Genomic DNA, 15812 nt, shown 5'->3' with positions numbered 1-15812 from the left:
AATGGTATTTCTGAAAGGGACCCTTTGTAAGTCATGTAGTACAGAAGGCATAGATTTCATGTAAAGAGAGAAGCAGATACTTCTTTTTCAGAATTCATTTAACATATAATAAAATGAAGAATGGAGTCCTTGTAGTTTTAAGTCTATTAAAACTGTGGATGGATGCTGTTGGATACTCCTGCTCTTTCAAGGACCATATAACAACATGATACTGAAGGCAAAATCTCAGAATCCATAAAGAATTTGGGATATGCTTGACTTAAAGACCTACTTATGTTTCACATAACCTACATGCAAGATATTCTCTTGGCTGCTTTCAGGCATGATGTGGGGTTTTGGTTTTCTTGTAGGACTCACTGACTTGTGAAATCATAGAATCACAGAATCATAGAATTGATTGGGTTGGAAAAGACCTCTGAGATCATCAAGTCCAACCCTTGGTCCAACTCCAGTCCATTTACTAGATCATGGCACTCAGTGCCACGTCCAGACTCAGTTTAAAAACCTCCAGGGATGGTGAATCCACCACCTCTCTGGGCAGCCCATTCCAATGCCTTATTACTGTCTCTGTAAAGAATTTTTTTTCTGATATCCAACTTAAATTTCCCTTGGCAAAGCTTAAGTCCGTATCCCCTTGTCCTATTGCTGACTGCCTGGGATATATATGGGTTCTTGTTTCTTCCCTTCCTGTCAATACTAGAATCTAAAAGTACTAGAATCTAAAATAGCAGAATTCTTGCTGGTTGATTTTTTGTTTTGGTTTGGTTTTTTTTCTATTATCACATCAGTTAAACAGAAACACACAAAAAAGTTTTTAGTTTTGTTTGAGATAAATATAGCATTGAAATCAATGCTTTGGGTTTTTTTCAGTGCTGGGAGTACAAAAGCGTAAAGTCCACTAAAACAAAATGTAAACAAAATCAGCTAAACATACAAATGCAACATCAAGGTCTAGGTTTAAGGACACTCTTAAAACAGCAAATGTACATTATCAATCCTTCTCTAAAGATTGTCTTTAAACAGTATCTGTTAGAAGTGCTGAAAACAACTATCAAGGAGTACTGAGGGCTGAGTACTCAGCTGTATATGTTAGAGGTACAGAAACTGTTATTTGGGTAAAGCTGTGGTCAGTTTGTATTCTTAAAAAACCCAACAAAATGAACCCCAAACCAAAAAGGCCAATGACAAATGTGAACCTCCTCCAGCTGCTATTGGAGTGAACAGTCAGACCTCCCTGAACATCAGGGGGGATTTTAAATTCATGTCTTTATTTTTTCTAGATTCTTTGTTTTTCTGTCCTTCAATGCCTCATCTTCTAGTTTATATTTATTTTGAGGACAGTTATTTTCCTCTTCATAAATATGACTGAATGACTAAGTTGTTTATTCACCATCCTAAAGAAACAGTGAGTGACTACTTAACTGCTGTAACTGAACTGCAAATCTCAAAGTCACTGTAAAAAGAAGTAGCTTTTATATGATGAAATTTTTAAAATATTATTTATGGATCCGAATCAAGGTGAAATGCCTTCATGTGACATATTTTAGAGAATACCTCTGTCCATACTTTCTTGAGAATAGAAAGTACAAAAGTTTTTATCCTGCTTAGAGGCATACCCTCCACTATGCCACCCACATGTACCCCATCTGTTGGAAAACTAGAGCAATGTAGTCCTTTAGGATTGAGAACATAATTCTTTGCCTGTCCGATTATTCTGACCAATTACACTATAATTACTTCCTCATTAGTTATTGTGACAAATGGTGATCTAAAGAGAACCGGGAAGGATGTCTTTCATGTAAAATCATCAGATCATGAACAATTGAGATTTCCTCTGAACATTTTCATGTTCATTAATATTGGGGCATGCTAACATGTTCATTGCTATTGCATCTAATCAGAGAGAGATTTCTAGCACTAGTCTCCTTCAGGTATTTTTTTTCCTTTTGAACACTTTTCAAATAGCATCTTTTCTGCTTTCAAGTAGATATGTTTTCTCTCTGATAGTATGAGGCATGATCCTCAAAGAGTGGAAAAAAAGAGCTGTTCTTATTATGAGAAGTTGTTTAAAGGGTGAAAAATTGGAAAATACTACACTCCTAGAGCATGAAGTCCTTAGGGAAGGTAAAGAACAAATAACAATTTCAAACTCTGTGGTAGAGCATGAAAAAGCGGAATAATCTACAAACTGAAAATAAACTTATTTTCCTTTCAAAGCAAGAGAGTCATTGGAAAGAAATTACCTTTCTTTAGGACTGAGTTCCTTCTTTGAGTTAATTTTTGACTGCCAGCCGTCTCACCCTAACCATCGACCTGATATAGCAGCATGAAAATCTGTACTTTAGCCCATCACCATATGAGTGCTGCTGTTTCTTGATGTGCATGTGAAGAAGCAGAAGAGGAAAGAATTGTACACCTAATTCAAAGGCACCTCAGACTCATTGCAGCTTGTTTGAGACAGTGGAGTAGAGCTGTTTGCTTCCCTCAAAGAGACTAGAGTATCAGTTCCAACCTGCAGCAGAGAATTAAATCAGTGAAGTTTAGTAAACTGATCCATTTGTGCACAATGGCCAGCTTGTACCAGAATGTCTGTGCAAGCAGAAGAATAACCTATGTAAATTCTTACCCACAAAGGAATGGGAAAGCTGTGTTAGGCTTCCTTTGCCCACAGAGTTAGTAAAGTACAATCAGATTCAACAGACTCTTTGCAATTCTTCAAGTTGCCTTATGAAGCACTGTTATACATTGCAAGATGCTGAAAAGTAGATTTTGGGTACAGTTCCACAACTGTCCTACTCTGGGACCTTGGACAAAATTGATTGTTTGAATCTGTATACCTCTCCCATAGTGGGTAAATTACTGACAGGACTCTTCATTGATTGGGAAGCTCCCAGGGTTTTTTCCACTGGGTAATAACATACAAGTGTTGTTTCTATGGGTGCATCTAGGAAGTGTGATCATGGCTTTTATTTTTATTTCTTTGGTATTCTTGAAAGACCTTTTGTAGCTCTGGAGAATGAGCTGACCTCTTTTGTTCCCCTAGCCTGAAAAAGGTCATATTTTGTTTAACTAACCTTTGGAAACACCACGCCAAATTCTGCTCCCACTGCACCATTCAGAATAGCTGCAGAGTTATTTTTACAGCTCTGAACTGAAAGTAATGCTTTACCCAAACCTTTCCACCTTGTGACACGTGTCTTAGTATCTCTGAGAGTGTACAGTCACACCTCTTATACACTGTTGTGTTAATTGTATTCTAGATGCATAAGTGTTTTAGTAGGAATATTAGCTCTTTGGCTCAGCTGAAGTGTAACAGAGAGAATCCAGACTGCTAAAGGAGATAGTTGTGTCTGAATTGCTCTTCAAACTTTGGACTCCTTTTTGGCTGATGCATTTTCATCTGGTCAATGTATAACACTAATTATATTTTGTTTGCATGATAAAATTGTCCCTTATACTCTCCTGGTTACATCTTCTGGCAGTTTAGGTTCCAATACTTCTTCTTTCTTCAGATGCTTCATACTGTTTTGGGTTTGTTTTTTTTTTCATTTTAATATATTTTGGTTTTTTCTACAACAGCACTCTGAACTTTATAAAATGCTTTTCAAGACTTCTGTCATTCTCTTTCCATCAGATTTTGGCACAGCCTCAATGTTATAACAGGCTAAAAATGCTTCCAACTAATATATTTACACGAGATCATAAAACATGTGAAATTACTTTGTTTCTATGATTTTTCAAAGAGAAAGCTTCAAATACAAGCTTAGACAATGTATTTATTATAAATAAGAAAATGTAGGTTTTGAATAGCCTTCTGGAATGTGTTACTTTCTTCATAGGAAAGCAAGAGGTAGGTTGCCTCTATCCTGCACTTCACTGAGACTCTGCTTCCTGAAACTTTTGGATTTGTTCCCATTTGAGTATAAAAATACCTATAAAAGGATGAATGTGATAAAGGTCTGCTTCCAAGTACTATTTGTTTTCACGTAACAGTTACTTTCACAAAGCTAAGATTATATTGTGAAAAGGGAACTGAAGAAATGAGAAGATAGGTTTATTTCTTGTACAGCTTTACAGATTGTATCAAAATCTGACATACAAAAACCTGACCATTTTGGCACATAGGGCTTTTGTTACTGTTATGGGTTTAGCCAGGTGGGCCTAAACTTAGGTTTTAAAGTTCAGCTAGGCCTAGGATTGTCAGCTGATTTAAGCTGGGCTGAGCTAGCTAACAGCTGACTTCTTCCAGCCAGTAATATTGTATTCCATACCATACTACATCATCTCAAAGGGTGTAAAATCCAGTGTGTGGGAGTGGCTTGGTTAGTTCCATCGTGGCTGCACTAAGAGAAGGACATCTAGCAGCTCCTCTACTATGCTAAGCCCTGCTCCTGTTGCCTCTGCTTACATTTTGTTTGCATTCAGGGAAGTAGAGATATTTTGTTGTCATTCTTTCTCTTTCTTGCTGAGTGTCTTTTGGAGTGCTTATGAATTTAGAGTAATGGGCTTTGTATTATTTGGGGAGTGGGGAGTTATTCCTTGTTATATATATGTAACTTGTGTAAGTGTGTGTTATATTGTAGTTTCCTCTTAATATTCTCTTCTCTGTATAAATACATGTAGTTAGTTTCAGCATAAACCTGGCTTTGGAAGTTGTTTTTTCCTCTCTCCCTCTTCTTTTTCCCTTGGCTGGTTGGGGGGAGGAGGAACCCTTTCACTCTGTCCTGGACAGTTGGCGTTTTGCCAGCTCAACCCAGGACAGTTACACATCTTAACAGCAAATGTAAAACGGGAGGAAAAACCACAAAGACCCCAACAGTTCCTGTTGGAACAGAGATAGTATCCAGAAAACTAATCAGGCTATGAGCACAGATGGTACAGGACAGAGGACAGGGAGGATGAAGTAGAGGGCTGCTTCCAGACATGCGCTGGATGCTCTGTGAACTTTGGTTTCCAGGAATACAAATCTAGCATATTCCTTAAAAGAAAACACATGCCCTCAATCAACAATTAAAAATTGAGTCAGTGTTGTATCAAAATGCATACTAAGGAGTGTTTGTGTGTGTCTTCAGAAAAAAAATCCCATAACTTCAGGCACCGTTATATAGCAGTCGGATATATGTCAAGTTTTCTCATAAAACTATTTCTGTTTCTTATTCCCATTGGTAAATCCCATAATGAATTCCAGAACTTAATTTCTCTCATACTTAGAAGGATATTTTTGCTTTTTTTGCAGGCTAAATTTCTACAAGGCCAGAGTATATTAATCTGTTCTTTTTGTGATACTCTTCTTTACACAAGGTAGGTCTTCTCTCTTGTGGAAGTTTACCTCACTGGTATAAGCAACAATCTTCCTCACTCTGAGTCTTCTCTTCTCATGAGGTTCCATGTTCCTCTAATATTATACTCCTAAAGCTGTTCATTGGACATGCTCTGATTTAGTCTTTTCTGAGATGGTCATGGAAAACTGTCTGCTATCCCAGACAAGGTTCCTCCATGCATGGTGCCATAGGCTTTGACCAGTTCCATGGGTTTCCTTATGCATTATTGGCAGGTTCCAGAGTCCACATGCACAGTGCTTCTGTCTCCTTAGTGAAATGCCCATAGCTGTTATGCTCTGTGATACTTGTCATCTGACCATACCACAATCATGCTTCATAAACATGGATTAATGTGTCCAGGTTCCTCAGTCACAATGGCAAGTTCAGCCATACAGTTCCAAGCTTATATTGGTTTTGTCATTGCACTTCTTCCAGTATGGCACTCTGGTCTCCTCAGGTACTGACTTCACTTCTTTCCTATGATAGTGAAGTCCTATTGGCTGTAGCAAGAAAACAAATTAAACAAAGTAGTTCAACTACTTCTGAGAATTATTCTTGAGGAACTCCATCACAACTATATTTCTCTCTGCTTTCTGAGTCTTAAGGAGCCATCATCTTTTCTTAGGTAATTTCTTCCTCAATCTACAGTTCTTGAACTACCCCACCTCCATACTTTCATTACAGGAAAAATAAAGCAATTATAAGCATTTTATTTGTTTAGATTGCAAGAAGTGAACTCAAAATTCCTACAGTCTTCTGGCTGTGAAATAGTTAGCTTCTACAATAGGATGATATGTTTGATATGGTTGTTTTTTCTCACAAGCACCATTAATGTCCATATCTGTTAACCTGGCTTTAGAAAAAGTGGCACTACCTCTGGTAGCAAATTCAAATGACTGCTTTTTGGTCATTGTCAAGCAGAATGCTTCAATATAAGCATGACACTTAAGGATCAAAATGCATGAGGGCTGAATTGCATGTTCTTTATTGTATTTGGGCCCGTATTACCACAAAGTTTCAATCTCGTGTTCATTTGTGTTACATCACTATAAAACCAAAACTGGTCATGGTTGTGTGTTCTAGAGTCCACAGAAGCATTTTGAATTCTTGTTCTAACTCACACGACCTTGAGGTTTCAGTTCCGGCTCCCCACATAAACCTCCACTGAGGCTGTGTTGGGGGTTTAGCTCTATTCCCTGTAAAGACACAGAGTTACAGCCTTCCCTTATACATGTCATCTGTAACAGCTAACAATTTTACCTGTTAAAGTTCTAAACAAAGGCCATTAATGAAAACAGGGCCCAGACCGCCTGAAATGTCAGGCCTGATGTTGCCCCATGTCTGAAGAGTACTAGAGACATGGCAAAGCCAGGCTCAGAGAAATACTGGACAGGACTGTGGATAAACAATCTCACTGGGCATTTCCTCCTTTGTCTGCTCCACATGATCTCTTCTAGGAGGACAGTGCAGAAACAACACTGTATAGACTTCCCTATGGTGAGCAGGCACAGACAAGAGTTTTTTGCTTCTGGACACTGAAGGGAACCCAACAAAGAGCTAACACTCTTTTTAAGAGGGTTGAAGAGGGAGAGATTTAAGGTTTACACCCACATATTTAAGTGCAAACCTGATTGACTTAGGGAAAACCTCACAAATTAAATAATGAAAGTTTCCACTCCAGTTAAAAGGTATAGCAGAATCAGGCCTGCTGGCTGGTCGTTACGTGAAAGACAGTTGCCTGTAGGTGAAAGCAAAAGGCATATATTTGGGCTGTGAAAGGAAAGAGCAGCTGAAGGCTTCTGCTGAAGCTTTTTTGAAGCACTTGCTCAAATGCAAGTATCATTGTCACCCTGAAAGACTCACGTAGAAATTTGCTGGTAATCGTGTGGAAGAGTAACTTCATGAAAAGTACCGACAATGTGGAGTGGGCGCAGCGTCAGCACTCCACGGGGTGCGAAGCGGGTAAAGGAGGGAGCAGGTTTCTTCCTAGGGAGAAGTAGCCGCACCAGCTGGAGCTCTGTGTCCCGCCACTCGCCACCACCCCTGCTCCACGAGGTGTGGAAGGGCACTGGAGCAAAAGGGGTTCGGCAGTCCCGACAAGGGCAGCCAGAAATCTGTCCTTCCAGACTGCAGGGGCGCCCCTTCATTTCCTCGGAAAGGGCCCGATTTCCCGGAGTCATGGAGGCGCTGCCGTGTCAAGTCAAGGTGGGGTAATTTATGACCGAGGATGGAAGCAAATGAAATCTCTCACGGAAAGGAAGGGCACAGGGGATCTGTGTCTTTGGGGAAGGACAAGAATGATACTCAGCCTGCGGTCAGCCTTCAAACTCTTGAGTGAGCCCACTGGCCACTGCCGGGCTGTGAGCTGGTCTCCGGGGAGAGGCTCCGCGCCCCTGCCCTCCGGGGCCGAGGAGAGAAAGGAGGGTGTCTGGAGACAGGCAGAGTTTGACCGGTGGTGGGGCCCTCGCGTCGGCTCTGCCCTGTTTCCCCAGGCAGCGAGAAGCTGAGAAAGAGGCACAGCACTCACATCCCCGGGGCACGGCTGCTATCCCAGGCGTGGCGGCCGCCAGCCCCTGCCCTTAATGAGATTCTTTAAAATCAAAAAAAGCGAGATTTAATGTTACATCCTAGTCCTTGGAGGAGCTCGGTTTTCTTGCCGCTTCGACGTCACTTGTTAAACAATCCGCGGCTGAGCCCCTGAAAAGAGAGGCATTGCACCCTTCGTGCTGAATGCGCTTCTCAGTGCACATAACGCCAGGGCCTTTTGATGTCTCACAATGCGTGTTACGCCCAAAGATTGTCTCTTTGGACAGATCTACAACGCTTGGCTTCATGTTTGGAAGTTAAATGGACAGCGAGGTTGTTGAAACTCCCACGCTAGAAGCTGACGCAGACACTCGGTACTTTAGCCCGTTACTTTCCATGAGTGAAAACCGCAGGGGTGGAGGGAAGGGGTTGCTGGTTTAATCCGTGCTCCGAGGCAGAGAGAGGGGGGAAAGCAACTCAGCCCAAACTTTTCCTCTCTTTTCTTTTCTTCACTTTATTCTTTGGCAGCCTTAAAATAAGAACTATGTGCAAAGCGTGCGCCCTGCCTAGGTAGCTTGTGTCTCGAAGTCGCTGGCAATGTTGCTGCTCCATAAAACCAAAATTTATGATTATTCAAATGTTGGGGACTGTGAAAAGAGAGGAAGAAAGAGAGAAAATTAATATTGCAGCTGTTCTTCTGATTAATGAGAGATAATTGCTCATGAAAAGTCACCCCTGTGGCATTTTGTTGTCTCCTGGATCTTTGTTCTTTTCCACTATTATTGAGGACTTTCTTGAAGACTAAGCGGTTCTTTTCAATTTTTGGTATTCAGAAAGTGTTGCTTGGTTACAGATAATGGAGAAATCTCGGGCTATATTGGGTAAGATGTGCCACAGACAGCAATATTACAATGCCACTTTCAGAAAAGGATGGATACAAGTTAACGATGCGCTTTCAATAAAACATTAATAGACTTGTTCACGCTTTTATAATGACCCCCTTAATGGGAACTGAGGGCAAGTCCTGTCTTTTGCTTGCGTTCACTTCAGAAAAGCCGGAGTCGAGATCGCCCATCACTTTGGAAAGTAATAGGAAATCAATGTTAGAGTAGTGAATAAATGCGAGTATAGCACAGGAGCCCGCGGCCCCACGCTTACCTACGCATGGCTTTATTTTGAGTGGGGCTTTACCGTACGGGAACTGCCCCAACCTGGGACGCATCCTGCCCAGCGCCACTGCATGTCACCCGAGGTGATGTTTGCGACCACGGCTACTCTTCAGAGGATGTTTTGGGGTTGCTGTTTGGGCTCTTTTTTTTTCCCCCCTGCTCGAAACATGTTCCCGGGCTGCGGCACTTTCCACAGAGGCAGCTCCTCCCGTGAACTCAGCAGAGATGCGCGCCGGCGCTTTCGTCGGGAGGGCTTGGCTTTTTCTTCTGCCGGGAGCCGCGGGGGTTGGGGGAGGGAAGGGAAAGAGTCGCTTTTGTCATTTAAGCCGTGAATCTCTTCTACATAAAGGTGTTAGAGACATCTGGAAGAAAAGAGGGACCAGCACCCAGTCCTGCGCTCAGCGGACCAGGGGAGCGGCTCTGATGTTCTTTTTGAACTGCTCCACTTTCAAAAGGGGGCAATTTCGTTACATTCTCATTTGTTACACTGTCTTGAACTAAAGGCAGACAAAGCTATACTCTGTCACCCCGAGCAGAATGAAGGGAATCAAAGGATTTTCCCTTAAAAGGACTAATTTTCTCCTTGAATTATGAAAGTAATGGCTAGGTAACAGCCAGTGCTCTGTACCCAACTGCTTAATACCTTCTAAATCCTTCCACGTGGCTCTCCCAGTCGTAGCAATTAGAGCTCATTATAGGCTCATAAGAGCTCTCATTTCGGGGATTACTTAATGGACAATGAAATTTTATCGGACAGAATTATTGAAAAATAAAATTGTAACGAGACCGATGTGATGTGGGCGCACGCCTTGCATCATTCCGCCTGGTTTGGGATGTCTTTGCTTTCAAATGACTTCTTTTCTTGCTCTAGCTTTCAGGGGTGGGTTTCTCTTAGTGTTTTTTTTTTTGTCTCTCTTTTATCACTGCTCTTGGTTTATTATAACAATTACAAATTGCAATTTTGATCTGACTCTTGCTCTGTCTGCCTTCTCGTACGACAGCCCCTTCCCCAGATCCACTCTGTCACTGCAGACAGCTTTCTCCACTGAGGTTGGGGGTTGTATTACTATTATTATTACTGTTGTTATGATTTTCCAGAATAGCCTCTCCTAAACGAAAATAATAACTAAATAAAAATAAAATGCAGGTATTAATTCAAATCTTCTTCAGATAAATTGTGTTTTAAACAGGCAGAGCCGAACAAAAAGAATCCCATGCCTGTGTACGGTGACCGTGGCTAGAATGTCACCGGCCCCAGCGGAGCTCGGGAGGCACAGTCCCCGCGTATCCCTGGGGCCGCGGACTCCAGGGCCTCAGCGTCGGCACGGGCAGCAGTCCCTGGGGCTCCGGGGTCTGACAGCTCCGGGGCCTCGGCTGAGCCCTCGGCAGAGGTTTGGGGAAAAGTAGGTAAGGTCGGAGCCGACCGGCCTAAACCCCACGAGCCCCTAATTGTTGTCACAAGACTCGGGATTAGCGCATTGCTGGAATAGCTGTCTGTTTACACTCCGGAGCCCCCGCCGGCCGGTAAACACTTTCTAATTGAATTCTAATCACATTCAAATAGCTCCATAACCAGCCTCAGCTGCAATTCATAAAACTTTAATTGCCATCCATAAATCCTCAGATTGCTGAGTGCGGAGTGTCCCTAAAAAAGCTGTTGTATCGTGCGTGATTGAGGAGGTGGAGGGAGGAAAGGCGAGAGCAGGGCTAGGGGAGAGTCGGCCCCTGCTCAGGGGGACCCGCACACTAGTACTGCCCGCGGCAGATTGGAGATGGACATGGGGATGGGACAGTTTAGCAGGGCGAGACCTAGCCCTTCTCTTAGCAAAGCCCGAGTTGCACTGCCGAGCCTCGCTGGTCCCAGGAGCGCGGAAATGCCATTTCCATCAGAAGGCGGTTTTATTTTGCTGGGTTTTAACAGCAGGAGAGTGGGGGTGCGAGAGGGCTGATAGGATGTCCGCGGCCCGGCCCGGCCCTTGGACATGATAACCACTTCTGAACACTTTTCTGCTATTACTGCACTCCGGAGTCAGCAATAGTACTGCTGCTCAGCCTCCGGTAATCAGGCGTAGTCTGTGTTTTCTGCTTTAGAGCACAATTGTCGCTTCCCTTTCCCGTGTCAAGTAGGATGGGATCCGCACTCAGTTTTAACGGGCGCTTCGCATCTGCCAAAGAACAACAGGATCGCCCTTCTATTAATGATAAGCCTCTTCTTAAACTCCCATAAAACAGGTCATTGGAAAATCGCGTAATATGCTGCGAATACCTTGGCTTTTTAATGCACTCTGAAATGCTTCGGACCCATCGACCGTATTTAGCTGTTTATCCAATTTTACTTTGAGTGATTGCTTCAGCAAACTTGGTGGAGATCAAAGAATCCCTCCCTGACATGTTCGCTTTTCATTAGCGCTGCGCACTGCCGTCCTGGAGCGGGCGGGGAAGTTCACTTGGAAGTTTTCCGTTTTGATACCGTTTGGCTGAGAGGTGTCCAGATATTTGAAGGCTTTGTCCGTTGCAGTAATTGCCAATTTGGCAAGATTCACTCGGGGTGAAAAGGGCGAGGAAAAAAATAAAAAACCCAACCCACTCGACATGCATATGTATGCGCAGACGCACAAACGCGCGCCATCCCTAACCTTTATCTATGTCTGCATCTGTGTCCCTGGCTTCTCTGATACGGAAAGGGCCTCCTTAAGGAGTTCTGTGCGCGAAGAGTGGACTGGACTGTGTAAAGGTGTCGGCCCCAGGCTTCCGTGGGATCCATGGCCCCTTGGATGTTATTTTACTGGGAGTGAGTGGGGTGGCGTTGACCCGCTTGTTTCAATGCATCACCTGTTCTCACCTCTCCTTCCCTCCCGGTGGGGGAAAGGAGCATTCATCTAGGGGAAAACCGCCGAGCAGAAACTTTCTCCGATTAATTTTACCCTCAACACCCCGGGTTTGTTGACAGGGGGATATGCCTGCGAGCGCGACGTGTGACGGGGCCGCTGGGTAGCCGCCCCCTCCCCGCTTTCTCTGCTCCTATAATTTATCTGATGCAGAGGCAAAGGAGTGAAGTCATCGCGCAACGATTAAACACGCACACTTTGCCGCCCCCCTACCCTGCTTTGGTCCCCCCCGGCAGCCTCTCCTGCCGGCCTGGGAAGCCGAGGAGATTTAGATCTGCGAGGCTTTCAGCTATCACGTGTTTAAATAGTTGATATAAAACCCCGGCGCAGGGGATCCAGGCGGGGGAACTTTAAGACCAGCCCTCTCCAGGGACCCTTTTGTTCAGCTCTCAAACATAAGCACCTTCTCCACTCGCCAGGACTTCAGTGGCAACTTGGCCAAGCAGGAAAATCCCGACCTTGAGAGAGCTGCCCCCGGCCTCGCAGCCGTCAGCAATGTCCCGCTCCTTCTATGTCGACTCCTTAATCATCAAAGACTCCTCGAGGCCGGCTCCATCCCTGCCTGAGCATCATCACGGCCAGGACTTCTTCATCCCTCTCAGCATGCCTTCTCCCCTCGTCATGTCGGTGTCGGGCCCGGGCTGTCCGTCCCGAAAGAGCGGCGCCTTCTGCGTCTGCCCCCTCTGTGTCACCTCGCACCTGCACTCCTCCCGCGGCGGCAGCGGCGGCGGCGGGGCCATCCCTTTACTCAAGAGCCAGTTCCCCGCCGCCACAGGCGAGGCCCAGTGCTGCCCGCGGACCGGCCATGCTCACCATCCACCGCAGCACCCGCCACCCGCCGCCTCGGTGCCCGCCGCCGCCGCCCTGGGACATCCTGCGCATCACCCACCTGCCTGCGCCGCCACCACCTACAGCGTCAGCGACCCCCGGAGGTTTCACTGCCTCGGCATGGGTAGGAGCCCTGCGGCCGGGGGAGGGGGGGCAGGGAGAGAAGGGGTTCCCCCGAGGGAAAGCGGCTGCCCTGGATCGGAAAGCTGCGGGAAATGTCTTTTCTCTCTCTTTTTCTCCCCCATTCTCTCTATCTCCTTCCCCCCCCCGCCCCCCCCCCCCCCACTCTCTCTCCCCTTTTCCGCCGTCACGCTGAAGTTCGCTCTTCTCTTCCATCCAGGAGGGTCCGAATCGAACCAAATTCAAAACGGGAAACGTATGAGAACCGCTTTCACCAGCACCCAGCTCTTGGAGCTGGAGAGGGAGTTCTCCTCCAACATGTACCTGTCCCGGCTGCGGAGGATCGAGATAGCTACGTACCTGAACCTGTCCGAGAAGCAAGTGAAAATCTGGTTCCAAAACAGGAGGGTGAAGCACAAGAAAGAAGGCAAAGGCACACAGCGAAACTCGCACGGGGGATGCAAGTGCAGCACCAGCCAGGGGCATTACTCCCGGTCGGAGGACGAAGAGTCTCTATCCCCTTCATCGGCTACCGAGGATAAAGAGGTCTCCCCGTTATAAGCCCAGCTCGGAGCTCCGCTACCGCTGCCGGGTCCCAGCCCGGAGCGGGGTGGCGGCACGGCGGCTCACCTGGCACCTCTGCCCAGGGACGGCAGCCCGCTAACCTGCAGCGGGCTGGCCTTTGCAGCCGGGGAGGTTAATTGTCATCCCTTTGCAGTAATAGAAAAAGATATATATAAATATATTTTCAGAATGTAAATGTTTTAGTCATGAGAGTTCAACTAAAACGTTATTTATGTAACCCCGGGAGAGAGCACCTGCTCTTTCTAACAAGTAACATGGGGTGAGACCCGCATGGCCCAGGGTGCCTTCCCCCGTCTAGTCCCAGGCAATTTAAAGGAAAAAACCAAACTCATTTGGAACCGAAGAGCGAGACAAAAATCTGAAAAACAAACTAAAACCTGTACAGAACCTTCTGGATGGACTTCTTAACAAAAATAAGAACAGACATAAAGATCGGTCATTTGCGTTTGGGACGGCTGCTTGTCTGTGAATAGTTTTATATAAAAATTATATTTATATTTATTTAAATAAATGAGATCAGACGAGAATTTAAATTTTCCTTCTTACCATCCACACTTTCCCCTCCACCTCCAACACCAGCGCAGTCCCAGCAGCGAAGGGGACTGGCTGGGGCAAGGTGTGTTTCTTTACAGTCCTTTGCACGGTGAAAGCACCGCTGTATATGTGTCAGATCTACGTAAAGAGTGAAAATAAAAGCCATCGGCTACTAACACGAATATGTTTTCTGTTCCCCTGCGACTCGGGCCGGCTGGGGGGCGGAGAAGGGGGGAGCCTCCGCTCCAGTCGAAATGCAAATGCAGCCGGTCCTCTGAGCCCAGCCGCTTTGTGTTCTTTCCCAGCCGGAGCCAGCGCACGCCCTCCCGGCGACTGACAGCTTTCTACCGTCTGCTTGCCCGACTGCACAGCGTCGGGGACACCCGGCTGCCGCTGGCCCGGAACCGCTGATACTGGCGGCGGGACCGGGGTGAGGGGCTGCGCACCGGGATTCCCCGCATCGCGCCCGCGCCCCTCCTTGGCGATCTTTCCCTGCTCCGTTGCCCCGTCTAGCACCACCCGGCTCTTCCCCAACCGAGAGGGTAGCCTGCGTATATCGGTTCTTCGCAAGGCTGAAACTTCACTTATATTATTCCAGGGAGTTGTTCATTTGATTTTTTTTTTCCCCTCAGGCGTCGGGACGGTGTCCAGTCTTTTCGGTGTTGATCTCATTCAGGCGTCTTGGTCAGGTTTACGGAGTAGATCCGAGATCAAACCCACTCGTGGGGTCAGACTGAGAGATGTTTGAAACCCTCTATAGTTTGTGCCAGACAGCACCTGGCCACGGGTCCCATCCTGCCTCTGCCTCGGAAGGCTTGAGCTCCTTGCAGGGGGCTGGTGTAGAGTGGGATGGAGTTGGAGCTAATCAGTCCAAATGAGCTCCTTTATAACTTTTTTCCTAGTTCCTGCCGTACTGGCAGACAGCATATGAGCAAATCAGAAGTGCTTTTTGCATGCTATGTTATTCCCTGCTCATGTCTTTTCTTTCCCTGGTGTCGTAGGTTTGGCCTAGCTGTTGCCAACCCTGGACTGGCCCCCCTTCCCCCTCCCAGAACCTTCCCAGCAAAGGAAAGGGAAAAAAAACCAGAAAAGACATGCACTCTAAAGAAACTGAACTGAATAAAAAGAATAAATTATATTTACTAACGTTTACAAACCACACTGTATACACAATACATAGGATCCCACCCCCCAGGGGAGAGGGGAAGGGAGAAAAGGGGATTGATTAGCCGGAAAATAGGGAAGACACCAACCCAACCTAAAGAAACCAAATGAATCAAAACAAATACAATTAAAAACCTCAAGGAAGGGGAACAAGAATGAAACAATCTCACCCAGGACAGGAGAACCACCAGGGACTGGAGGGGCCAGACTCCAACAACCCTTCCTGGGCTGAGAAGCTGGTGGGAGGTGGTTGGAGTCTGGTCCCTCCAGTCCCTGGTGGTTCTCCTGTCCTGGGTGAGATTGTTTCATTCTTGTTCCCCTTCCTTGAGGTTTTTAATTGTGTTTGTTTTGATTCATTTGGTTTCTTTAGGGTGGGTTGGTGTCTTCCCTATTTTCCGGCTAATCAATCCCCTTTTCTCCCTTCCCCTCTCCCCTGGGGGGTGGGATCCTATGTATTGTGTATACAGTGTGGTTTGTAAACGTTAGTAAATATAATTTATTCTTTTTATTCAGTTCAGTTTCTTTAGAGTGCATGTCTTTTCTGGTTTTTTTTCCCTTTCCTTTGCTGGGAAGGTTCTGGGAGGGGGAAGGGGGGCCAGTCCAGGGTTGGCAACAGCTAGGCCAAACCTGCGACACCTGGGTGGAAATCAAATCCCACTAATACAATCTACACTTTC

General features: G+C 45.7%; 1 protein-coding gene across 1 annotated transcript; it reads left to right on the top strand.

Moving 5' to 3' along the window:
- The first annotated feature begins 12399 nt into the window (after positions 1 to 12399).
- GSX2 (GS homeobox 2) lies at positions 12400 to 13413 on the top strand. The gene is made up of 2 exons (XM_071555194.1): positions 12400 to 12856; positions 13073 to 13413. Exons 1-2 carry the CDS (start codon positions 12400 to 12402, stop codon positions 13411 to 13413), a joined length of 798 nt encoding a protein of 265 aa, XP_071411295.1.
- The last annotated feature ends 2399 nt before the right edge of the window (positions 13414 to 15812 follow it).

The sequence above is a fragment of the Pithys albifrons genome, chromosome 5, assembly GCF_047495875.1.
Source record: "Pithys albifrons albifrons isolate INPA30051 chromosome 5, PitAlb_v1, whole genome shotgun sequence".
Lineage (NCBI taxonomy): Eukaryota > Metazoa > Chordata > Aves > Passeriformes > Thamnophilidae > Pithys > Pithys albifrons.
This window is presented reverse-complemented; position numbering and strand designations above follow the sequence as displayed.

Excerpts from the sequence above, each read along its gene's own strand:
- GSX2 (XM_071555194.1), top strand. The coding sequence starts at position 12,400 with ATGTCCCGCTCCTTCTATGTCGACTCCTTAATCATCAAAGACTCCTCG. Across the intron at positions 12,857-13,072 it reads GTTTCACTGCCTCGGCATGG|GAGGGTCCGAATCGAACCAA; the intron begins GTAGGAGCCCTG and ends TCTTCCATCCAG.